This window comes from Microtus pennsylvanicus, chromosome 20 (genome assembly GCF_037038515.1).
Source record: "Microtus pennsylvanicus isolate mMicPen1 chromosome 20, mMicPen1.hap1, whole genome shotgun sequence".
Lineage (NCBI taxonomy): Eukaryota > Metazoa > Chordata > Mammalia > Rodentia > Cricetidae > Microtus > Microtus pennsylvanicus.
Genome location: NC_134598.1, coordinates 30,979,227 through 31,004,275, shown reverse-complemented (window position 1 = coordinate 31,004,275; position 25,049 = coordinate 30,979,227). Strand labels below are relative to the sequence as shown.

General features: G+C 45.6%; 1 protein-coding gene across 1 annotated transcript in view; it reads right to left on the bottom strand.

The window, feature by feature from the left end:
• Cfap54 (cilia and flagella associated protein 54) overlaps nucleotides 1-23,830 on the bottom strand; it is a 251,885-nt gene extending 228,055 nt beyond the window's left edge. The window contains exons 1-8 of the mRNA XM_075954510.1: nucleotides 23,499-23,830; nucleotides 13,644-13,749; nucleotides 12,095-12,238; nucleotides 10,545-10,716; nucleotides 6,348-6,406; nucleotides 3,190-3,333; nucleotides 466-579; nucleotides 244-345 (exon numbers count right to left, since the gene is read on the bottom strand). Coding sequence (XP_075810625.1) covers nucleotides 244-345; nucleotides 466-579; nucleotides 3,190-3,333; nucleotides 6,348-6,406; nucleotides 10,545-10,716; nucleotides 12,095-12,238; nucleotides 13,644-13,749; nucleotides 23,499-23,830 — 1,173 coding nt within the window. The remainder of the gene's footprint in view (nucleotides 1-243; nucleotides 346-465; nucleotides 580-3,189; nucleotides 3,334-6,347; nucleotides 6,407-10,544; nucleotides 10,717-12,094; nucleotides 12,239-13,643; nucleotides 13,750-23,498) is intronic.
• Between the last annotated feature and the right edge of the window lie 1,219 nt (nucleotides 23,831-25,049).

Below are 25,049 nucleotides of genomic sequence, written 5' to 3'. Positions count from 1 at the left end.
CGTCCATTTGCAAAGGTCTTTCATGCAAACCTTTCCCGAGCTCATCTTCCACCTCTCACCCATTAGCGTTGCACAAAAAGAGAAATGAAATGGATGCTGTGAGACCGTGTCTCAGCTGGAACGGCATTCCATCGCTCTAAATCTAGGGCAGGATTCACTCATTAGCAACTAGGCTTAAAAGAGACAAAGGAACAGCCCGGGCATACTGCACACGGTCGTCTAGGGAAGGTCTCGGGGACTCACGCTCTGAGCTTCCTTTAGGTTAATTCTTATCTTCGGTCTGAACACGGCTTTGTTCCTTCTTCTGGACTCGAACACTCCTCTTTTGAAGATCATCACAGCCATCTGTCTCCAAGAGAAGAATCGTCCATGAGGTGACAGGGCGCGTGCCCCAGCCACCAAGACTGCGCACACCATCGATAGCACCATGCAGGACATGTCTTCCGTTCCATGAAATTTTCATACCTTTATCGTGGCCTCTCTGTAATGCCTTCGGGAGTCCTCCGGAGACTTGGAGGAACTCATTAATTCCAGTTGCCTTAACTCGTCAATTTTAGCTAATGCGCGTCGGGCAAATGCCTGTGTGGCAATTAAAACAAATTTAATTCACAAGAAGTTGGAGAATGGTGATTAAAAATGTATAAAAACGGTGTGTTTTGATTCTGAGGCATTTGATTTAATCTGAATTAAACTGCTGGCTGCTGTTGACTCCTATCCAGCTCTCCAATCCATCATTTCCTATGAGCACCGTTAAGCTCTATAAATCTAAAGTTAATAAACATCCTGACACATTAACTTTATGAATTATAGAATTTTTAGAAGAAAGACAAAATGTGGATTAGATAGAACCTTTGTACAGAGGACTGCTCCGCTAATAATGCCTACAAGCATGCTCACACTTGAATGCACACACGCAAGCACACGCACACACATACACCATCCTGAGATGGTCTTCTCAAGTTTCAGTCTTCCCAGGATAACGTAAGATATAATCTCTTCAACTGCTCTCATGCTGACCACCACAGTGTGGCGTCTCTAAGAGGCCGTATTCGTTTTCAGATCTCCAATACCCATCGTAGAGGAATCCTGAGCAGCCTGAAGGAGAGACAGGAAGAAGGCAGGCTAGCTCATGGAACCGTTTTATCACGTGATGGTTCTCTAGAGACAATAGCAAGCATTCGGAAGAGCCCTCGAGAAGAGTTCAGTAGCAAAAGGTCACATCACAGGTGGTTCCGGAGGACAGCAGCTAGCACACCGGGCTTCCAAAATTACATGTCATTGATTTTGCCATTTTTTTAAAAATACTTCACTCATAGCTTTTAATAATGAAAGTTCCAGGCCAGTTGCAGTATTAGAATGAAGGAATGTATAAATTTTCCAGTAGGCACTAACACCAATAAGAATCAAAACACCAGAACGACCAGTGTTCCGTCCCTGATCATAGCAGTGGCCATGTTGCAAGCTGTGTCTCCCCTAGAGAACTCGAGTTAAACATGCCTTTGTGGTGAGCAGCTTTTAGAATTATCTTGTGCTATAAAAATAGTCTAGCCAGGGTTTGAATTCGGCTGCTCCTCTAGCTGGGGACGGCTACCCCCTAACTGTCCAGAATGAACCCAGGCAGGAGAAAACAGATGTAAGACACCATTAACGGCCAAATTCTGTCTGTTGAGTTGTGAACGGATAAGGAGTAGATGTGAGCACAGCCACGAAAGCTGTGCCTTGCACCAGGCTCCGAGCCCAGGGGCTAAGGGCGCACTGAGCTCCAAGCAGCAGGCTTCTCACCAGGCTGGGCAAGCATCCTGGGACAAGGATGCCTTAACCGGAATAAAGAGGTGTGGTTTCTTACTTTCAGAGGCTACATTCACCAACAACTGAGTACCGTGTACAGCAGGAAGTACGCTTTTAAATTTATGCTGAGAGTCTGTGCCAATCAATGGGAGCTTCTTACGTGTCAAATGTTAGGTCTAAAAGATGTACCAAAAAAGGAGGGACCAGATATAACTGATGAGCCTGGAGGCCGCGGGAAGTCAAGGTAAGCGTATATATAATACGTAGCAGTGGAGTCTCAAACTGAGCAGGGAAGGAGCTGCCGTGTGAGAACTGGAAACTGAGAGAGGAGGAAGACAGAGAGGGCTGGGGAGGCGGGCCCATGGGCAGGCGGCTCGCTGCACAAGCAGGAGGACCCGAGTTTGGACCCCCAGAACCAAAGTGAAGCCAGACACAGCAGCTCACATCTGTATTGTCACAGCATTGCTATGGCAACACAGGAGGCAGAGGCAGGCAGCGCTCTGGAGGCTCAGGGGCCAAGCAGCCTGGAATAAGCAATAGCAGGCAAGAAACCCTGTCTGAAACAAAGGCCCAACACCCAAGGTTGTCCTCTGACCTCCACGTGTGCACTGTGGTGCCTGCTCCCCCCACACGCACAAATATACATTTACACGCGTACATACGTACATATACATACACACACAGACACACAATACACATGTGCATATGTATACACACATATACACATGCATACACATTTATACACATCCACACACAAGTACCCACACATACATTCACACATTCATAATAAATACACACATATGCATACACACACCATCACCATCACCATAAGGGATAAAAGGAACAAAAAGGGCCCAAGATGACAGAGCCAGAGTTAAGAGGAGACAGCACAAAGTAGAACGAGAAAGCCACAAAAGAGAATAACCAAGAAGATGCCTTCTGATAAGAGCGGGAGTTTCACGGCCTTGCCTCTTTTCCGTACTGACACATTGTATCTGAAGGCCACGTACTGACACATTGTATCTGAAGGCCACGTACTGACACATTGTATCTGAAGGCCACGTACTGACACATTGTATCTGAAGGCCACGTACTGACACATTGTATCTGAAGGCCACGTACTGACACATTGTATCTGAAGGCCACGTACTGACACATTGTATCTGAAGGCCACGTACTGACACAATGTATCTGAAGGCCACGTACTGACACAATGTATCTGAAGGCCACGTACTGACACAATGTATCTGAAGGCCACGTACTGACACAATGTATCTGAAGGCCACGTACTGACACAATGTATCTGAAGGCCACGTACTGACACAATGTATCTGAAGGCCACGTACTGACACAATGTATCTGAAGGCCACGTACTGACACAATGTATCTGAAGGCACGCACCTCCCCGTGGATGCTGGCCTGGCAGTCGTAGTGGCACTGGCAGACAGCCGTGTAAAGGGTGGCTCTCCAGGTCAGGTACCGGATGGACAGCAGCGGGACAGAGGACTCCATGCAGATGCTGGCCCACAGCAGGTATTCTACGGCCTGGGGAGGAAGCAGAGAGCACAGCTGGGTTGATCCTCATCTCTCACACGATCCATACTGATATTATTTAGAAACACCGAAACCTAAGCTGTGCGTGCAGATTGCTGGCGACCCCTATCGAAGGTACCATAAACAGTGGGGCAAAGAAAACTAGTAGTGTTTTATGTGTGTGTGCATGTTCGTACTATGCTGGTGTGTGTGCACATGTATGTGTTTGCCTGTGGAGGCCAAAGTCAACATGAGTGTCACCCCAATTGCTCTCCATCTTATTTCTTGAGACCCAGTCTCTCGCTGAGCCTGGGCCTCACTGACTCAGGTGGACTGCTGGCCAGCTCGGCCTAGTATCTGCCTGTCTCCACCTCCCCAGTGCAGGGATTATAGGTGGGCAGCCATGCCTGGCTGCTTTTTAAACATGGATTCTGGAGATCAAACTCAGGCCTTCATGTATGTAAAGCAAGTACTTTACCAAGGGCTAATCACCCCAAATTTTGTTCTTAAGTTGAAAAACCCCCAAATCTCAAAGTAGCTTTTTTAGAGTGTCCTTATTGCTCTAGAATAATTCCTTAAGTGGCCTCTGAGCTGGACTCATTTTCAGCAACATGCTTCATGTATGAACTGTAGTCTAGGAGCTATCCAAAGTTGCTAGCTGCTCTGTGGCACTGGTATGTTATTTTGGTTTTGGCGGATGGGCAAAGTGGAAAGGGCTTATCACTGCAGACTTCCAATGTTCATTAGAAACAGTCAGACTGAAATCAGGTAAACTTAGGCTACACTCCCAATTTGTCTCTCTCTAGACCTCATCTTGTCATCTGCACCAAGGGTAGATTAACACAACCTAACCTAATCTGACTCACAGCGTGTAAACTCCGTCTAAGAGAGAGATGAACTGGGGCTGGAATTCAAGTCTTTGAATTGTGAGGTACAGCATTCTTCCTGCACACAGCGAAGCCTTGGCAAAGGAGAAAAGAGAGCCAAACCCACTGGAAAACCTGCTTTTGAGTTTGGAGATGAAAAACCATTTCAGAGAGAGAGCGAGAGAGTGAGAGAGAGAGAGAGAGAGAGAGAGAGAGAGAGAGAGAGAGAGAGAGAGAGAAAGACTGGGTTTTTCGCATTTTTTCCTCTTGCCCTAAAGGCTAGAATTAATTATATCTCATAACGGGTGGGCTACAGCACAATAATTTTCTTCCCAGAAAAAAAAACTTCAAAAAGCCAAAAAGTAGATGGATCTAAACTGTGGTCCCCACAAAAGCATGCATGCTTCAGGCGTCAGCAGGAAAAGACACACAATAAATGAGCTCGGCCACAGGATGGCACTGCAGCCCTGTATATCAACGTTTATGTCAGGCGCCATCTCCAGGTTGACTTCAAGTTTATGTCATACTACATGAGCTACTTGATCGCTGGGCAAGCTGAATACTTTACTGAAAGACCTGTAAAAGTAAAGCGTACCTCCATACTTTGGCTAGCATATTCTTTAACGTTTGCTAGATGTATTCTGTGACCCAAAGCAAATGGGTCACCTGACAGTTTGGAATAACAGGCTCAGGTAGATGACTCCCGTGATACAGAAGCATACACTGGTGAACACATGAAGGGGCTTCCGTCCACGGAAAAGCCCTTCATCAGTCTCGGTCTTTTGGATTCCTTTAGGAACAAAGATCTGCCCCTCCCACACAGCTCCTCCAGTGGAGGAGGTAAGCCAGAAGAAGAGAGGCAGGGCAGGAGCGATTAGGAGAATGGACAGGCATCGCTCTTAGGGTGCTGTGCGGTGGCAGTGTGGCCATGGGGAAATGCCAGATATTATAGCACAATTAATAAAAACTCAGAGACAGAAATTGGGGTTCAACCTGAAGGTCAGAAAAACAAAACAGTCAGTCACTGGCTTTTCCCTCAACCTCAGTCCGAAATGGAGATCCTGCCTCCAGGAATCTCAGAATGACAGTGTGTGTTTGCTATCTTACTTAACACCGGTGGGATGGAGACAGGGGATCCCTAAGGCAGGCTGGCCAGCTAGTCTATTCCAATGGTGAACTCCAGACCCATGTCTCAAGGGAGGTAGACTGCACTCCTAAGAGTGATACCAAATAGTCCAATGGCCTACACAGACACAGGTACTTGCACACACGTGAGCACACATACATAGACACATACAGTATATGCATATAAAAATAATAACAATAACTGGAAAGTCCCCTTGCCTTCAGCAGAAGGAGTTAGAGCATTAGAGTGTTTGTTCAATCAGATTGCATGTGAGTCCTAAATGAAAAACCCCAGGACTCCATAATATAAACAGTTTATCCTGCAAACCAAGACACTTCCCAGAGTGACCAAGGGCAAGAGGACACTCTTCATGATTACTGTGGGACAAGCAGATGAACAGGAATGTCCTGGGCCAGCCAGGAAGGATAGCCCCCTTTCCTAGCAACCAGAGGACTGGGAATCAAGCCAGACAAATGTGGGGTCTGGCACATGGAGACGCCAGAATATTCCTGTCCATGCTAATAATGCCCATTTTTTACACTGATTCTTTGTGGCCCTCACTTTATAGGGTTACTATTAAAATCAAGACGAATACATTCTATCACATATAGTCACTAAGTGTTAAATAATTCTCTGAATACTCTTTGCTTGACTAAGCATTCAGTGTATGGTACAGAAAGGGTAACTGGAGGTTTCTCTTCCATCTTTCAACTCCCAAATAACCACTCTGAGGCTTAATATTAATTACAAACTGTTTAGCTCTGGCTTATTACTAAGTAGCTCTTACAACTTAAATTAACTCATTTCTATTATTTGATATTTTTCCACGAGGCCCATGGCTTGTTACCTTGCATCTTGTTTCTCCGGCAGCTGCTGGCATCTTCCTGATTTCCCCGCTTGGCTCTATTATACCTGGCTATTGGCCAAATCGGCTTCTTTATTAACCAATGGTAATAAAACATATTCACAGCAAACAGAGAGACATCCTGCATCAAGAAAGCCTTAAGAGGGAAGAGTTGCGTTACATTTCATACCTTGGAAGCTTGCCCTATGACCATCAGTTTTCGGCAAATGGTGTAGATGTAAATGGTACCTAAGTGAAGAGAGAGATTGTTAGCATCTTTTACAGTCAAAAGATGGAGACTGTATATTGCAATTTCTATGGCTTAGATCTGTCATTCCCAAAACAAGCCCTCTCACAAGGTTTGATAACGGTAGAAAGTGATAATCATTATCATTTTTCTCGCCACTTAAGCACAAAATCATTGAATTAACTAATATGGGCATATTTTAAATATGTTAACACCACAATCTTTCAGCCTCATTTTATGGCAATTTGGGTTTTAAAATATGCTGGAGAGAATAATATTTTAGCAGATAATTTATATACTTCGTGGTTTTATTAACACTAAAGTGTTCTCTTTTCTTGTGGTTTCCTTACGGTTGAAAAAATGGAAGATTTACCTGTGACTAGTATTAGGGTACATATTTAATTGGTGTGGAACACTATTCACTGAGGAAGCTCGGGGTAACTGCAAACTTGGCACAGAAAGAAGTGAGGAACTGCACCCCTTTCCTCCTCAGTTAAGATGCACCCCCTGTTAAGATGTGCCCTACGATCAGTCTAACGAAAACTGCTACTTCAGTGTGATTTGGGGGCAGACAACTATTACAAGAGAAAGCATGCTGGTGGCAGAGTGGGCGGGGCAGAGAGCATCACCACCCCTCTGTCTGTATTGAGGACTCTCTCCTGCTGTGCACGTGCTCAAAAGCCCACAAACCGTTCAAGGTTTGGCTTGAAACGACAAGTGAGCCAACTGTTTTCCTCAGAGCAGCTGATCCAAAACTCACAGCCAGCAAAACTCAACTCTAAAAGCAGCTGCTCCAAAAAAACATTCCTGGATTTCAAAACGCCTGTGAGCACAACAAACATTCATTCCACAGGTCAGAGACAAAGGCCCTGAATGCCGTCCAGAAACCTTACAGTACCGAATGTTGCCCAGAATACAATTATCGGTTCTTAGCAGTCAAGGACTGCTGGAGTTTCCATGATGTATACTTACCGTCTTCAGTTAGGACCCACCAGGGTGGAAGCCACAAGGCTAGAGCCCACTCAAAGCCGGCCTAAGCTCCTCAACCTGGCTGTGTTGAGATCCAACTCTTAGAACCAGGGAGGTGGCTTGGTGGGAAGTGCTGGCTGTGCAAGCATGAGGCCTTGAGTTAGCTAGGGGTGGTGGCATTCGCGTGTGACCCCAGTGTGGGGAGGGTGGAGAAAGGTGAGACCCAGGGACCCCAGTGTGGGGAGGGTGGAGAAAGGTGAGACCCAGAGACTCACCTAGTCAGCCAATCTGGCTAAATCAGTGAGCTCCAGGTTCAGTGACAAAACCCTGTCTCAAAAGACAGTAGAGGAAGCCACCCTGACAGTAATCTCTGGCATTCACACAGATATGCACATTCATATACACTAGACACACATAAATACTATACTAGACAGATGTACACTCATATATACATACACACACGTACCCACATATACATTACACATACATACACTACACAAGCACACACAAACACTACACACACATGCACATACATATACACAACACACATGTGTATACACATATACGTTACACATACAGACATATATACACTACATATATACACAGAGGGAAAAAATTTAACTCTATGACTGATTCCTTGTATAAAAGTCACCAAGCAGGGAGGTGCATAGGAAGAACACGCCCGCCCACAAAGCATGTGACTCAGGTTCAAGCCAGGAGCCTGGAAAAACATGTCAGCAGCTGGGGGCCGTCCTCGGGAATGACAAAGGCCCGTCTGTGCTTCAAACCATGCCTGTAACCCTGCCAGCCCTAGGCCATCCTGACCACATCGGAATTCTTCGACAGTTCAGGATTTGGGCCTGGCTCAATTATTCCCACAAGCCACAGGCAAGAATAGATGGCACAGGATGGGACATAGACTGAATCCTTATGAACTCAGGGACATTTTAGAAGGCAGCCTCTCGTCCCTCTCCTCCTCCTCTTCCTCTTCCTTCTCTCCCCCTTCTCCTCTTCTCCTCCTCCCCTCCTTCTCTTTCCCTCCTACTCCTCCTCTTCTTCCTTCTCCTCCTCTTCCTCCTTCTCCTCTTCTTCCTCCTCTCCTCTTCCTCCTCTTTCTTCTCTTCTCTGAGACAAATCCCTCCTCTGAATTTACTGAGCCTGATCCTGGTTTCCTTTTCATCCAAGATGGCTACTATCAAAATGTTCTGAAAGTCTAGACGAGTTGAGTGACTTGAGAAGATTTGACATCTTTCAGAAGAAATCAAGACCAATTAATGACTTAAGGAGCCAATGGTAAGCTGTCTACGTGAAAAGGTCAAATGTACTCTGCCAAGTTACTAAATGCGTAGTTCTGACTGTTGAAAATACAACCTAAATGTCAGGGCCGAGTTGGACCAACTTTCCCCCAAATAGTCTGGATGGTTCATGTCCCCAGTTCCTTCAGCTCCTTGTCCAACCGCCCCCAAGCTTTTTACGTACATGCCTGGCCCTCCCTTAGCCTGGCCTCTGCTTCCTTCCTTGTCTGTCTTCCCATTTGTATTTGCGCCTCAGCAGCACCTGACCTACCTGTTCCATGCACCACCTCCCTGTGGGAGGAATAAGAATATTCATCCGCCCCCTTCTCCTGTTCTCAGGCACCCAGGACCACGCCGGGCTCATGGGAGGCACTCGGCAAGTCTTAGGTGACTTTATTATAAAACAGGGCCGCTAATTAGTGAAACCAAGTGTAGTATATGTGTTTCCCACCGCCCGGCAACTCCACTCCTGGACACAGAGCCCAGAAAACTGTCCTTTTGATTTCCAAAACAAGATGTGCAAAGATATTCGCTGCAGAATTGTTTGCGCAGATAGAAATCTGGGGCACACACGGGGAGTTGCAGGAAGAGTTAATGAGTTAGAGTCCCATACAGGAACATGGCTGATTCCACAACATAGCACTGACAGAGAAATCCAGGAAACAGAACACCTGGAGCTCGGCCATATTATAAACACGAAGCTCACACCAGGAAAGGGACAAAGAACCCTAATCTCTTTTCCAAAGAGAGGAGGAGGAGAAGGAGGAGGAGAAAGAGGAACAAATGGATAATTTAGTTTTTGTTTGTTTGTTTGCTTTGAGACAGGCAGTGTCGTATAGGCTAGGCTGCCTCCAGCTCTCCATCTTCCTGCCTACGCCTCCACATACTAGAATTATGGGTTTATGTGACTACATCACATATATTTCTGACCTTAAGGTACATAAAACAGTGTATAATACTGTGTCCCCACAAGAGACTCCACTCTCACAAGTACCGTTCACTGTCTCCTGGTACGGAAGCGCCGTGTGTCACTGATTGAAATTACTTCGCACATTTGCTGTGGGAAATGAGGGTGACTTTGATAGGACTTTTGGGATGGGTGACTGCTAAGCATTTGTTAGTGGTCATCAGCAGTGTCCTTGACTCCCTTAGTGCTGAGGCATGCTGGGACACGCGTGATTTGGGGTAAGGACAGAAGCAGATAGGAGATAAACTTTCAGTCACCACGAGATGAGGGAAAACGCCGTATATTTTCACTGGAATTATTCTTTCCCAGTCTTATGCACAGCAAACAGACTGCCACTATTAATTTTTTTTTGTTTAGACTATATTACCCATCCTTAGCACCATCAATAAAATAAAAAAGCAAATGTTACACTTTAATAGCTAAGATTCGTTTCTTTACATACATGAGTATTACATATATATATTATAGAGTGTGTATGTGGACGTGTGTGTGTGTGTGTGTGTGTGTGTGTGTGTGTGTAAAGAGAGAGAGAGATCCTCACTTAAAAACAAGCTGAGCAGGAATGTTGCTATGTAGAAAGCCAAAACCACTAGCCAGGGTCTTTGAGGTGAGAACTAATAAAGCAAATGATTCTTAGGACGAACAGCGGTCACTAGACCATCCCCCACGTCTTCCCCACTTACCAGTTATGGCCCCTGAAACCCACTGCCCCTTCCTTTGGTGAAGAACCCAAAGTCTCTGCTTGTGTGGGCAGACTAAAACTCAAGCCAAATGTTTTAAAATAATACAATTATTCTATTAGAATAATGAATGTGTTTTCAATCACAAAATGATCAAGTTACCATCAAGGCTGGCATTCAAATAGCTGTCTGGAAGGCATGATGGGAAGGAAGACATCTTGGTTCTCACCATTGAAGATGATCCAGCAGAGGTGCTCCTGGGGAAGGGCCACCTGCATGATCAGCCTTAGGGACGACAAGATATGCAGACACTGCCTCACGGATTCCTTATTCTGCAGGTTAGCATCGTTTTCACAGACCAGCTCGTAGTGGCAAATATTTTTGCCACTCAAAGCAAGAAACTGAAAGACATGGGAAATATATGAAAATAAACTAGGCATACAGGGCTCAGAAAAGGCATTTCTCATCAATGTAAAAAAAAAAAGCTAAGATGATTAATTGGTTTAATGGATGAGTATGCAAAGAAACATAAGATGGGTCTTATTAGAGCATTCATTTAGTTAAGATTAGCTTTGTGTAGACAAAAGAAAATTCCGAACCAAAGAGAACCAAAATCCCATTACCCATTATCCCATTACCATTCAGTAATGTATAATCTCAGTCAAGGGCATTTTAACCTATTTATTAACTCAGATGCGATTCTTTCCGTTTATAGGATGCTTTCAGCTAATGTTGATTGGCCGCCACTGTTTCAAGGGATGAAACAGCCTCGGCTCTTGGCAGAGGCAACATTCCCGGCACAGACAAGACCAGGGATGCTCCGGGAATCTGCCATGGTCAAGGAGCCCAGAAGAGGCCATCAGCTACCCTGGAGTCGCAGGCTGTTGTGAATGTGGGTGCTGGGAACCAAACTCAGATCCTCTGGCAGAGCAGCAAGCACCCTTAGCCACAGAGTCGGCTCTCCAGCCCCTGGGCTGATTTCTTAACCTTTTGGAATCTTGTTTCTTTTATCAGTAAAAAGGCAAACCGGCTCCACCTCTTATGGAGGAAGGAGGCCGTGAGCTGATCGTACACAGAGTGCATTCAGAGGTTACCAGGCACAAAGCTCGCTTTGGCATGGTTTTCTATTTGCCGTTGGCGTGTGGTTTTGTCCCCATAAAGACACCTGGGGTACTTGGAAGGGGGGTGGGGGTAGCAAGGCCGGTCACTGAGAATCTCGGGGAGGGTAAAAGTGCCAGTGTCACACAAACCCATCCTCTTAGTAGGGACTCCTTTATTTCCCAAGTTCCCAAGCACAGTTATAAAGCTGCAGGGGTCTCAACTAGTCAATTAATGCTAGCAGTTACTATAGCAACACTTGTACAATAAAAAAAATAGAGCTTCAAATCGCTTATAAAAAATACATGTTTGTGCTCAAGGACCACTTCTTTACAATCCCTATATAATAAGCCTTGTTTTCCCATCTGTAAGATAGAGCAGTAATAAGATCTATCTAGCATGTTCTAAGGATTCAGTATGTTTTCTGTTTATAAATGAATGTACCTACAAGTACTAGTTATCACGGCAATAGTGATGCCTGCAGAATGCACTAGGCTTACATTGATGCAAGTGCCAGAGCTTAATAAATTCACTGTGTTTTCCCGCCCTCAAAACATGGATCAGACAACTCACAGGGCATAGCCGGATGCTGCACTAGGCACAGGGTGGCATCCAGACACTGTTAGCCAAAGGCGACATGAGTCACACCACTGGTCCCAAGTCACAGCCCTCCCCTCTTACCGTAAGTACCGCAGTTTCATCCCCAAAGCCTTTGGGGAAAAAGACATTTTTGAACTGATTCACGTCTTCTCTATGCTCATCCACGTCGGTCGTGAACTGATGGAGGTACCTCCCATAGCACTGCAGAAGGGCTAGCTTGTACTCCTAAAATAAAAGAGGTCTTGGTGACGGTCTCAAAATGGTGTCTTAAGATGGAGCCAGAGCCACAGTTTCCTTGATCGTGGGGAGGTTGGAACGTGGCAAGTCCAGAGTCTAATTACAAACTCTCTTGGGCTACCCTTTAGCTCCTTTAAAGTATCCCTGCCTGTCTGAGTTTGAGCCTCATGACTTGACTCCCAGGTGAAATATCTTAGAATATGCTAACTGAGCAGACTGCTGAGTAGCCACCAGCCAAAAGACCAAATATGTCATCAGATGGCACCTGAGGCTTGCAGCAGAGATTTCCCACTTTGCTATGACGGCTCTGCCTGATGTTTCTACCAACATATTTGAGAAGTGTCTTGATTTACAACTAGAGAGCCGTAAGTGACTATACAGACTTCATGGAACTGTTACCCACATCAGACAAGTAATCCCGGAGGATCTGATCTATGTTCCGGGGCCATGGCTGCTCATATTTGGCTCCAGGATAACTTATATCTGATCCCTCTCGAGGTGAGACTTGTATTTTTGCATTGGTGGTATTTCTGAATGGAAATCTTTCTACATCTTATCCTCCATTTGGCAAATTTGCCCTGGACCAAGAACACGGATGACCAAGGAGACATGCAGGAGGAAAATCAGCTGAGAAACTGAAGACTGAGAAGGCACTAACACTGCCTGTGTCTGCCCTAAAATCCCAGGGCACAAAATAATTCCTTGCCCAACACTGCATAGAACTTGCTATACTTGGACTTAAGCCAGAGCTCTGGGTTAAACTCACAAGGTCGTGAACTGAAAGCCCTGTGTGGCACGGTCTTATCAAGTCAAGTGCAGGTCCATGACATTCAAAATCGTAGACCCCATGCGGCATGAACATTATGGTACATGCTGTACCATAATATAATACTGAGCAGGAAACAGGGCATATCCGCCACAGACTCTTCACACAGGACAGCAAGATGCTCATTAAGAAACAAAAAGTCATTTGAACAGAACACTGGACGGCCAGGCTAGTAGCCACGAGGGCTGATGGGGCAAGGCCGCCAGCTCAGTGAAAAACAACAGGAAGTGGTGTCTGGGCTCTTTGTATAAGGTAGGAACAGGATGACTCAGCACTTCCTGCCGTGGGCCTACCACACCCTCTGTTGATGGAGCTGAGCTGCCCCCCCCCCCCCATCCCAGCCTGCCTCTGGTTCCTAAAGAAACCAACCACCCTGGAGAATTTCAAATACAAAATGAAAAGGCAAACTTCATAGCCGTTATCACTGTTACTCTCCCTCCTTATAATTGTATCCATTCGCATCTTAGTTCCAAAACACGGAGACCAGGAGAAGCAACAACCCAAATAAATCCTAAGCAGCCAAAGGAGTTTGTTTCACTCTGGCTTCTCCGCTTCCCGACCACTCACTTTAATTTGACAGAGGCTGTCTCCGACCTTCAGCAGCTTCTCGTTGTAATAGTCGGACGGCAGCCGGGGGGCGTATTTGGTCCAGATATTAAACAGGGTGGTGGCACTGTAAGAATGACAAAGGAAAACAACGTCAGAGTCGGCGGGCAGCCTCAATCAGCGAGCGACCCTTTAAAGCCTGCCCCGCGCCGAGTCTTTCTAATGTGCCGTGTTGTTAAGGTCTACGCATTAGTTTACTGTATTAAAGCTAACGTTATTAGAGCCAGCATGCGCCCGCTGTTGACTGGAGTCCTGCGTGTGCATTTTTAAAAGCTAGGCTTTTGAGCACGAACAAGCTGTCCCCCTATCAGTACCCACCACCACACTGATGCTAAAACTGGGGAAACGGAGGGTCCCTTTTTGGGGTTCTTTGTCTCAAGAACGATCCTAGAAATTGACTCAGAAGGAAGTCCACAGACAATTTTATCAGAGTTAAAGAAAAGAACATAGCACAGGCTAGGTAGGAAAAAAAAATCCCAGCAGTTAACAGAAGATGGAGAAAAAGTCATGCCTTTTAAGTTAGGCGTCGATTAGAGATAAACAAATGATTAATGAAGGGAAATTATTACTTTTATTACTAATAAAGGATTATTAATTAAGGAAAAAGTACTTCCAAGAAGGGAAGTGAGCTGAGCAAAGAGTTATACGGTATAAGATCTGCTCTAGTTCCCGCCTCCACATCCCTTTGCATTCCCTTTGCATGCTCTGCTCCTTCCTTAGGTGATGCCAGTGTCCCTCTGCAAACTGACCTCTTGCACACATTAACCTTTTCCTTAATACGTGTGAGTACTTTTGCCTTGGACGCAGGTATGGGTGCCATGTGCATGCAGTACCTAAGAAGGCCAGAAGAGGGCATCCGATCACTTGAAACTGGAGCTACAGGCAGTTGTACCGGGTGCTCAGAATTAAACCCAAGCGCTCTGCAAGAGCAGGAAGCTCCCTTAACCACCGAGCCATCTCTCCAGCTCCCTCCCATGTTAATCTTGAAGTAGCTTTTGTTTCAGTTCCTCCTTTGCCACTGTCATGTTTATCATGTCACGACTGATAAAGGGCCACTGACACATCAAGAATTGAAGAAGCCCATGTTGCTGGGAAGATTCACAATTGGTGTGCCCTTCTGAGGGGCTTTTGGCAAATGTGTATCAGTACATATCAGCACTGTTACAAAGTTCCACCGCCCTGAAATTCTCTGTATGTTCTCCCTTCTTCCTTAATCTTCATTATCACTGATCCTTTTGCTGTGCCCATAACGTTCCTCTGACAGAATGTCCCAGGGTATATAATCTTTCAAGACTGCCTTCATTCATTTAGAAATATGTGTCTAAGTTCCTCTATGTCTTTTCACAGATTGCCTATTTGTTTTTATGCTGGTTAATATTACATAAGCTGATAATATAGTCATTTATTTTTGTGCTAACCTTACGGCTGCTTACAAGGGTGTGTGTGTGTGTGTGTGTGTGTGTGTGTGTGTGTGTGTGTGTGGTGTTGCTGAGACAGGGTTTCTCTGTGTAACTTTGGAGCCTATCCTGGAACTCGCTCCGTAGACCAGGCTGGCCTTGGACCCAGAGGTCCTCCTACCTGTGCTTCCCGAGTGCTGAGATTAAAGGTATGTACCACCACCACCCAGCCGCTCCTTCCAGTTATAACAATTATAGATAAAGCTGCTATACATATCTGGGGCTGGGGAAATAGCTCAGTTAGTAAAATGCTTACTGTCTTAGCATGAGGATCTGAGCTGGAGTCCCAGAACAGCCAGGTCCTGTGGTAATGCTTATAGTCTCAGCACCGGTGGAGCAGAGGCAGGAGGATTCCTAGGATTCACGGGGCAGTAGCCTATCCTAATTTGTAAGCCCCAGATGCCAGTGAGAGACCCTGCCTCAAAAACAAAAAATAGCTCTGGATGAAGAACATCCAAGGTTGAATCGCGCGCGCGCACACACACACACACACAGAGAGAGAGAGAGAGAGAGAGAGAGAGAGAGAGAGAGAGAGAGAGAAGGAGAGGGGGGGGAGGTTATGAGTATCCATATGGAGGGTTTTGTGTAGATTTCATCTTCCTTTGGGTCAATGCCAAGAGCCACAATTACTAGATCACATTCTTAAGGGTGTACTTAGCTTTGTGGGAAACCATCACTTGTCACGGGGCTACCTCTGCCGTCCTGCATCCCCTCCAGCACCGAGCTTCTGTTGCTCCTTCCTCGGCATTCAGAGTTGACAGGAGTTGTGGATTTTAGCCTTATAGTCGGTGCGTAGGTGATCTCACAGTTGTTCAAATCTGCAATTCCCGGATGCTGTTGCACGCGGAGCATCTTGTTGTGTTTGTTTTCCATCTGTGTATAGCTCTTTGCTGAGATGTCTGTTGGCTATTCGGCCAATTTTTAAAAACAGGCTGGAGGGTTTTTTTTTTTTTTACCATCGATCTATTTAGGATTCATTGCATGTTGTGGACGACAGTTTTTATTAGATACGGCTTCTGCAAGTATTAGGTTTACAGCCTATTCTCTCATACTCTTCACAGTGTTTCACAGAGCAGAAATCTTTAATTTTGATGAAATTAAGCTTGTTGATTACTTCTTTGATGGGTCATGTACTGGGAGTTATGTAGGAAACGTAATTGCCAAACCCAGGGTCACCCAGATATTTCTCTTAGGAATCATACTGTTTTGAGTATTACATTTAAGACAGGTGTTACTTTTGAGTTGATTTCCATGAAGGATGTAAAATCTGTAAACAAATTCATTTTTTTGCATGTAGTTGTTAAGTATTTCCAGCACCATTCTGTCTTGTTTCTAGTCCTTTGCCAAGCTAATGTAGTGGCATTTCATTTGTATTATAACAAATAAAGCTTGCCTGAAGTTCAGAGAGTAAAACAGCGGCACTGGCCAGCCTCACAGACCAGGCAGTGGGGACACACACCTTTAATCCCAGTAGCCACACTAGTTTGACATAGAAACAGGGTGGTAGTGGTGCATGCCTGTAATCCCAGTCCTAAAGTGGATTATAAAATGGGAGGAGACAGCTCTCAGACACAGCCTCATTCTGAGACTCCTGGAGGCAGGATCGCCATTTCGAACTGAGGTAGAGGTAAAAGCCAATGGCTGGCTGCTTTGCTTTTCTGACCTTTGGGTTAAACCCCAGTATCTGTCTCTTGGTTTTTATTAATCGTGCTATATTTCTGGGTTGTGTATTATTCTCCATTGATTAGTCCATTATTTCACCAATATCGCACTGTCTAGACCACTACAGCTATTTAAAAGTCCTGATATTGTATGAAATTGGTCTGCCAGCTTTGTTCCTTTGGGTTTTCTTTGTCTGCAGTGAGCCAGGATCTCACTATGGCGCCCTGGCCACCCTCCCTCCACATAAAACAGAAACAAACCATCAGTCTTAGAAAAGCGGTTTTTAATACAAATGAACAGGGTAGTAAGTCATTGCTAATTTTATTCAGTCATTGAGTTAACACTGATTTCTTCTCTTTCTCTTAAATGTTATGAGCCTCTGTAATAAAAAAAAATTCCAAACTCCCCTTAAAATTGTCCAATCCTGTCTTCTAAATTTCCAGTTAAAGACGAAATTGCAAAAAGAATGCATACACGCACTGTTGAAGCTGTGACCCCAGGACGGCTGCATTGAAAACTGGACATCTGAGGAAGCAATTAAGGCTAAATGTGGCCACGCAGTAGAATCCTGGTCTGATGGAATTAATGTCCTCTCCAGAAGAGACTCGCGGAGTTTGCGTTCATCCGTACTCTCTGTCTCCCGGACTTCTTCAGAGGAAGTGGCCCGAGGTGGCAAAGCACTTTCCCAAGCTGGACAAACAGCCATGAAAAGGTCCTGCCCTGGAGCCTGAAGCCCTCAGAACTCCATGACAATGAATGTCTTACCACTCCGTCTGCTGTATCTTGTTAAGGCAGCGTGAACAGGCAACGGTCCAAACTCAAGAACTGGAAACTGACCGGGCAGTGGTGGCGCAGGCCTTTAATCCCAGCACTCGGGAGGCAGAGGCAGGTGGATCTCTGTGAGTTTAAGGCCAGCCTGGTCTACATGAGCTAGCTCCAGGACAGCTAAAGTTACACAGGGAAAACCTGTCTCGAAAAACAAAAAAAATCAATCGATGATCAATCAATCAGTCAATAAAAGAACTAGAGACTGGTTGCTACTTATATGCACATTCTTGAAATGTCTACAGATACTGATCGATTGATCCATTAAGATGATTAAGTGATGCAGATTGAGCCCCCAGGTGAGTAAAGGGAATTAGGCATCCCTGTCTTTAAGGACCAAATGATAATGATGGCGGGGGGGTGTAGAAAATTCCACACACATCCCCACAATAAACAACAAAGACCAATAAATAATGTGGTAAACAGAAAGCCCACGGTTAAAGAAAAGAAAGATCTCCTCTGTTCATTTTGTGTTTCACTTGCTGCCCCGTGAAATTCTACAGTGCTTGGATGAAATAAATACAAGAAATCTACCCTGTCCCCCAGAACCCTCCAATTCTGCGCATAAAACCGTGTATTCATCCAAGCCTTACAGAGGAGATGATCATTGGGTTTGTTACTCACAGAAGCAAAATACCAGCTTAATTAAGTCAATCAGGGTTACGTAATGAGAGGGGTTTTTTTTCTCTCTTTTCTTTTTAGAGAGTCTGAAGTTCAGGAATGCAGCCCATTAGAGACGGCTTACATAATACTCCAGCAAAAAATAGCCCGGGTAGCCCAGGGTGGCCTGAAGCATATTACTGTAGTCCAGGCTGAGCTCAGAATCAGAGGCGTCCTCCGACATCAGCCTCCCGTGGGCTGGACCTGCAGATGCGGGCCATAGGCAGCTTTAAAAGAGACAGGCTAACACCCTTGGTACTGCTGGTTAGCTATGATGGCTGGGAGACGTTCTGGATGCCCTAAAAAGATTCTCACAGTATAATCAGACTACCTAGTGCTCATAACAAAAGCATATTTTAAAATATACCACACTTTTATGTAACGGCATTGTTCGTACAGTCAAAATTATATTTTTGGTACTGTAAAATTTTTATGCTTGTGGAGACTCCTATAGTTAGAAGAAAAAAAAGTTTTGATTTTAAGAACAGCCATCTGTCAAATGTGTTATTAAAGCAACTCCTGCCCGCTGGGCTCTTAGCCGGCTCCCCATCGCCGCTCTTGCTCTGTTTGGACATGATGACCCAGGCAGTATTTTCAAATAAAAAATTATGCAGTGCCAATCCCTCCCCAGAAAGAACCTCTCCAGCCTTCAAAGCCCATCGCTCCCTCTGACGTTATCTGCAAGCATTGCTTCTGCACTTCCATGTTGGAGCCCAGTGGGCTTCTCGCTGTTCCTTCAAAGTGCTTGGTCCTTTCCAGCCTCGGGTCAGCCTCCATGCTTGCTGTCCTTTGCGTCTCTCCGTCTGCCTGGCTGACCCCTGCAGACTCTTCACACCCCACCACATCGCCTCCCTTACCCCTCACTTCAAAACGAGGTGCCGTTGAGCTCCCCTTAGGCCTCTGCTGGAGTGCTACCTACTTTGACACACAGGTAGGCAAAATACTCTTACACGTACTATAAAAATAAATAAACCTGTTTTCAAAGTTGGGAGAATACAAGATAATACAGTCCTTGGATTCCTGCAATAGCAAACATTTGTGTAGTTTACTATGTTCCCAAGCTAGCAATGGAGCAATGAAGAAAGAAAGAAAGAGAGAGAGAGAGAGAGAGAGAGAGAGAGAGAGAGGAGGAAAAAGGAAAGAAAGAAAGAAAGAAAGAAAGAAAGAAAGAAAGAAAGAAAGAAAGAAAGAAAGAAAGTTATCCCAAGCTGCCCAGGAAGCTTATGTTTTAATAAAGAAGACAGACAATATACAAGAACCCAAAAAGTTAAATAAAACACCAATTGATGGGTGAACCTGAATTAGGCAGAAAACGCCAGCCTTGGGTAGTGATGATTGGCAGAACTCAGAAAGAAGAGAACAGCCAGACAACTAGAAATGTGGAGGGAAAACCTCTCAGACAAGGGAAACGACAAACTAAGCCTTTGGGGCAAGAACGTAGTGTTTCTTGAACAAGTCCCAAAGAAACAGACAAGGAGAAGGCAGGACCAGATCCTCCGACTCTGGGGAACAGCGGAGACCTCTTAATTACATTCTAGAAACAATGACAATCGATAAACTTTAGCTAAGAGCTGATGATTTGTTTTCAAAGAACACCACCTCAGCTACATGAGGGATGTTTGAGACAGAGTGGAGGCCAAAGAAAATTGACCCTCTGGTTCGGACGGGAATGCTGGCAGTGGGGATTGGAGAATGATGTACAAATGGGAACCATTCAAACACAATGTATTCAGGTCGAGGCTGGGTGTGCACCACGATCTCCTTGGTTTTTCTTTAGGCACGGTCTCACTTAGCTAGCCTTGAATGCAGGAACCTCCAACTCAACCCCCAAATGCTGGGGTGATGGGTACGCAACACCATGCCCAGCAAAAGTATTTTATTTTGTCCTCATTCCTTGGTCAACTCTTGGTCCTCCTCCTACCCATCAGCAAGATATGCCACAGCTGGTTCTTCCTTCCCCTTGAATCACTTTCTCTCCCAGGTTCCCGAACACCAGCTACCTCCTGGTTCTCCTCCTCCCTCCCTTGCCCCTCAGTCTCTGCTATGCACTTCTCTTTGTCAGAATTGGAACATCCCTGGGCTTTGTCCTTTCTCTCCTCTTTGCCTACGCTCACTCTCTTGGCCAGTCTGTCAAGCACTATAATTCAACATCATAATGATGATTCCAAATGTATTTCTCTTCTGACCTCCAGCCCAGCCAGGATGCTGAGTTACAACCCCAATATATCTAAATCGAAATCTTCCATCTTATTTCCTCCTGCCTAAACCTGTTCTTCCCGCTGTTACAATGCTATCCCAGTTTCTCCATACTGCCATTGTCCCCGTGGAGCTCACTCTACAAAGAAAATTCTCCTATATTGTTTCCATGCCTCCTCAACCTTTGCTGCTCTTGTTTTGTTTTTCGAGACAGGGTTTCTCTGTGTAGTCTTGACTCCCCTGGGACTCACGCTTGCTGTGGAACAATCTTTTCTTACACTGTGAAGATTTTTTGCTCTCATTGATTTAGTGAAGAGCTAAATGCCCAAAAGCTAGGCAGGTAGAGGTTAGGTGGGACTTCTAGACGAAAAGAGAGCTCAGGAACAAAGAAGGGCAGAGTCACCAGTCAGGTGCAGAGGAAGCAGGAGATAACCATGCTGTGCTGAAAAAAAAGGTAATGCCACATGATAGAGTGTAGATAAGAAATATGGGTTAATTAAGTTGTAAGAGCTAGTTAGTAATGAGCCTAAGCTATTGGCCGAGCATTAATAATTAATAAAAAGTCTCTGTGTCAATCACTAGGGAGCCAGCAGTCCTGATGAAAAACCCTGCCCATACACACTCAGAGATCCACTTCCTCTGCCTCTGCCGGCATTAAAGGTGTGTGCCACCACCTCCGGCTTCCTCCTTGACTTTCTAAAAGAGAAAAACTAAGCCGCTTTTCCTGGTTTTCTCTGTCCACCTCACTGCCACTCCCAATTGTGAGACCCATCGGATACCCCTCAGTCCTGTCCCTGCCTTACTCTTCTCTCCTGCACACTCTCCTGGTAAAAAAATCTCCACTGTGGTTCTTCCGTACTGTCTGGGAATGCGGTGTGAGACCCCCGAAGAGTTGTATGAAGAGACAACTAACAATGAACATTAGATATACTATATTTTCTTCTATACACACACACACACATGCACACACACAGAGATGCATGCACATATGAGCACACATGCATGTGCACACACACACACAGAGACGCATGCACATATGAGCACACATGTATTGCACACACGCACACACACAGAGATGCATGCACATATGAGCACACATGTATTGCACACACACATGCACAACACACACATAGGTGCACACGTGCACACACACACAGAGCCAGTATGCTCTAGCATGCTTTCTGTTCCTGTGATAATGACCATGACCAAAAGCAATTAGGGGGTGGGGGGCAAAGAGTTTATTGCATCTTGTGAGTTACAGTCCATGACTGAGGGGAAACAAGGGCAGGGATCTGGTGCAGGAACTGACGCAGAGGCCATGGAGGAGCACTGCCTACTGACGTGTTTCCTGTGGCTGACCAACTACTTCTTTCATACAGCCCCAGGGACACCTGCCCAAAGGTAGCACTGCCCAGGGTTGGCTGGGTGGGTCCTCCCATGTCAATCAGCCATCAATAAAATGTCCCACAGACATGCCACAAGGCCAGTCTGATGGAGGCAGTTTCTCGACTGAGGTCCCTTCTTCCCGGGAGTGTCAGGCTGACACCCAAGATTAGCCGTCACACCGTGACAAAGGTTTCCTTATGAATTAGGTAAGAGATGAGCCACACTATGACAGAACACGTATGTAACAGACAGTATACAGGTTCTATGACTGTGGTGGCACTCGAGACATCGAGCTGTACCGTGGCACTTGGCCACCAGAACATGCCTTTTCCTCCTTTCCTTATGAAACACTTGTTTTCATTTACAAAAGGAATTTACGCCTTCTCCTTGGCGCATCGGTGTCTCCAGCGTCGTCACTCTTGCACATCGTGATGATTATTAAACACGATAAGGGTCATGTAAACACAAACCCTGAGTTACCACAGCTGTCAGTCTGATACAGACGGGCCAATGAAGACCGCAGGGAGGGTGTGCTGGAGAAAGGGGGGATTCAAATCTTGGGTGGGACAGAGCAGGGCAGAGAGAGATGTCATCAGACTGCCCAGAAGGGTATAAGCAATGTCAACTGTTTGTTTCTGGGAGTTTCCATTTACGATTTTCACAGCCTTTGATCACAGTTATGTGAAACTCAAAAAAAAGAGTAGATAAAGGGGTGGTGGGAATGAGTACCCCATGTTTGCTTTGGTGCGGGACTATAATCACAGAAATCTATGACTTGGGGGAGGACTCTTTTTGTTAACTTGATGCTTTCCTGGTTTGGAGAAAAGTACCTTTCGAAGACGTATATATACTAGGTGCTTAACAAACCGTTAGGATGTTTGGATGAATAACAAATGCAAGTTAAAACTGTGTATTCAGCCAGGCAGTGGTGTTGCACGCCTTTAATCCCAGCACTCAGGAGGCAGAGGCAGGAGGATGTCTGTGAGTTCAAGGCCAGCCTGGTCTACAAGAGCTAGTTCCAGGACAGGCTCCAAAGCAACACAGAGAAACAATGTCCTGAAAAGCCAAAAAACAAAACAAACAAAAACATGTGTATTCATACTAATTTCACGACAAAAACATGGAAGTTAAAATTATTCTCCAGCCTGGTGTTCTTTTCCGCTTTCCTATCTATAACTACTCAGTTTGGAATGTGTTAGACCAGAAAATGCGTTAGACCAGAAAAGACGGTAACCCTAACAAAAGAGTCCTTTTCAGTTCAAAGAAGTTGGCAACAGAAACAAACAAAATGCAATCAGACACTCAGAATGAGCCACAAAAATCAAGAGGAGAAGGAAGCTTCTGCAATCCTAGCGGAATATAAAAATAAAAATAAAATGCATGCGTTCAGAGTTGGTCTTTAGTCCACTTTTGTCCTGTTTTGCGACCCATGAGTGAGCAAGAGATGCCAAGAGAAGACACTGACCCCAAACCGGGACTTACGAAGGGTTTCTGTGCAGATTTTTTATTTTGACCCGAAACATGTAGGAGAACTAAGGACTGTGATAGCGAGGGGTGTCCCCTTCTGTCTTGTCTCCAGAACCCGCCCCTGTCCTGGTGGCGCCCTCCCCAGCGCCGTGCCTCAGCTTACCACCTCCGATGGAATTCGTGCTTCTGTTCCTCCGAGGTGGCTAGAGCCTTTTTTTTCTTCATAAAGCTTAACAGCTCCCGGATCTCCTTTTCGCAAGAGGCCAGAAGCGGGTTTTTAGCGTCCAGGGGCCCGTAGAAGGCGGCAGAGGGCAGCAACTTCTCGGAACAGGACCAGTACGGCGCTTTGGACGAGCTCGACTTGGACTCCGAGGGCGATTTGAGAATCGCAGTGGAGGTCGGCGGAGGCGTCGGGGGCAGTTGCACCGGCGACACCGATGCCTCAGAGTCCTGGGACTCCGAGGAAGAGCTGGAGGAGGTACTGCTGGTCGCCATGTCTATCCGAGTCAGCACACTAGGGGCTGGTGTACACGCGGTTGCCAGGCAACGGTCTCCTGGCAACCACGCCACCTGCACGCTTTCCGGAAGTACAACGGCCCCTAGAGGGCGAGGGAAGTACCAACAGCCTAGAAAGGCAGGACGGTCTGAATTTGTGGTCGCCTGGAAATAGACACATGCACACGCAACAACATTAAATGAATGGATACATAAATTTAATCCTTTTTACGGTCATTTGATTTGTAACCACCTGGCACTGATGGATAACACATACATAAATAACTTTTGGTTTTCTTTGGAAGTTCTTGTTTGCTGTGGAATTTTGTTTTTAATTTCAGAAGGACCTCCTTATGCAGCCCACACTGGCCTCAAACTCACTATCCTCCTGCCTCAGTTTGAGTGTTGAGATTACAGCCATTCACAAACAAGGCAGCTTGCGGGGTGGGAGGTGAGGATGTAACAGAAAGCCAATAAAAAACGACCATCCAACATTCATCTTTTTCCTATTTAATAACAATATCCACGGTTGCAATAATTATATTAAAATGTGCCTGACATTATTTCAAGCATTTTGAAACTTTCTTTTCCCTTCAAGATTGAGTTTCTCTTTGAAAGTTTCCCTAGTCACTCTGTGGACCAGGCTGGTCTCGAACTCACAGAGATCTGTCTGCCTCTGCCTCCTGATTGCTGGGATTAAAGGCGTGCACCACCACCGCCCTGCTGATACATCGCTCCTTCTCATTTACTCCTCATGACTTCATACCTGAGCTACTAACGCATCTCTGCCGCTTCACAGTTTGAGACCATGGCTGGACTTTGACCACAGTCAGAGAACAAAGCACAATGTGTCCCGATTATGTGCTCTGAAGTCAGTGATCCTAAGGAATAAGGTGTATTGATTACGCTCCTTGTGGTAGTTTGAATGTAATTAGCTCCCCCCCCCCCAGGCTCACAGGGAGTGGCACTGTTAGGAGCTGTGGCCTTGTTGGAGGAAGTGTGTCACTGTGGGGGCGGGCTTTGAGGTTTCCTATGCTCAGGATACCTCCCAGTGTATCAGTCAACTTCCTGTTGGCTGCAAGATTAAGGATTCTCAGCCACTCCTCCAGCACCACCCCTCGGAGCATGCCAACCATGTTTCCTATCATGATGACAATGGGCTAAACCTCTGCAACTGTAAGTGAGCCACCCCCAATTAAATGTATTCTTTATAAGAGTT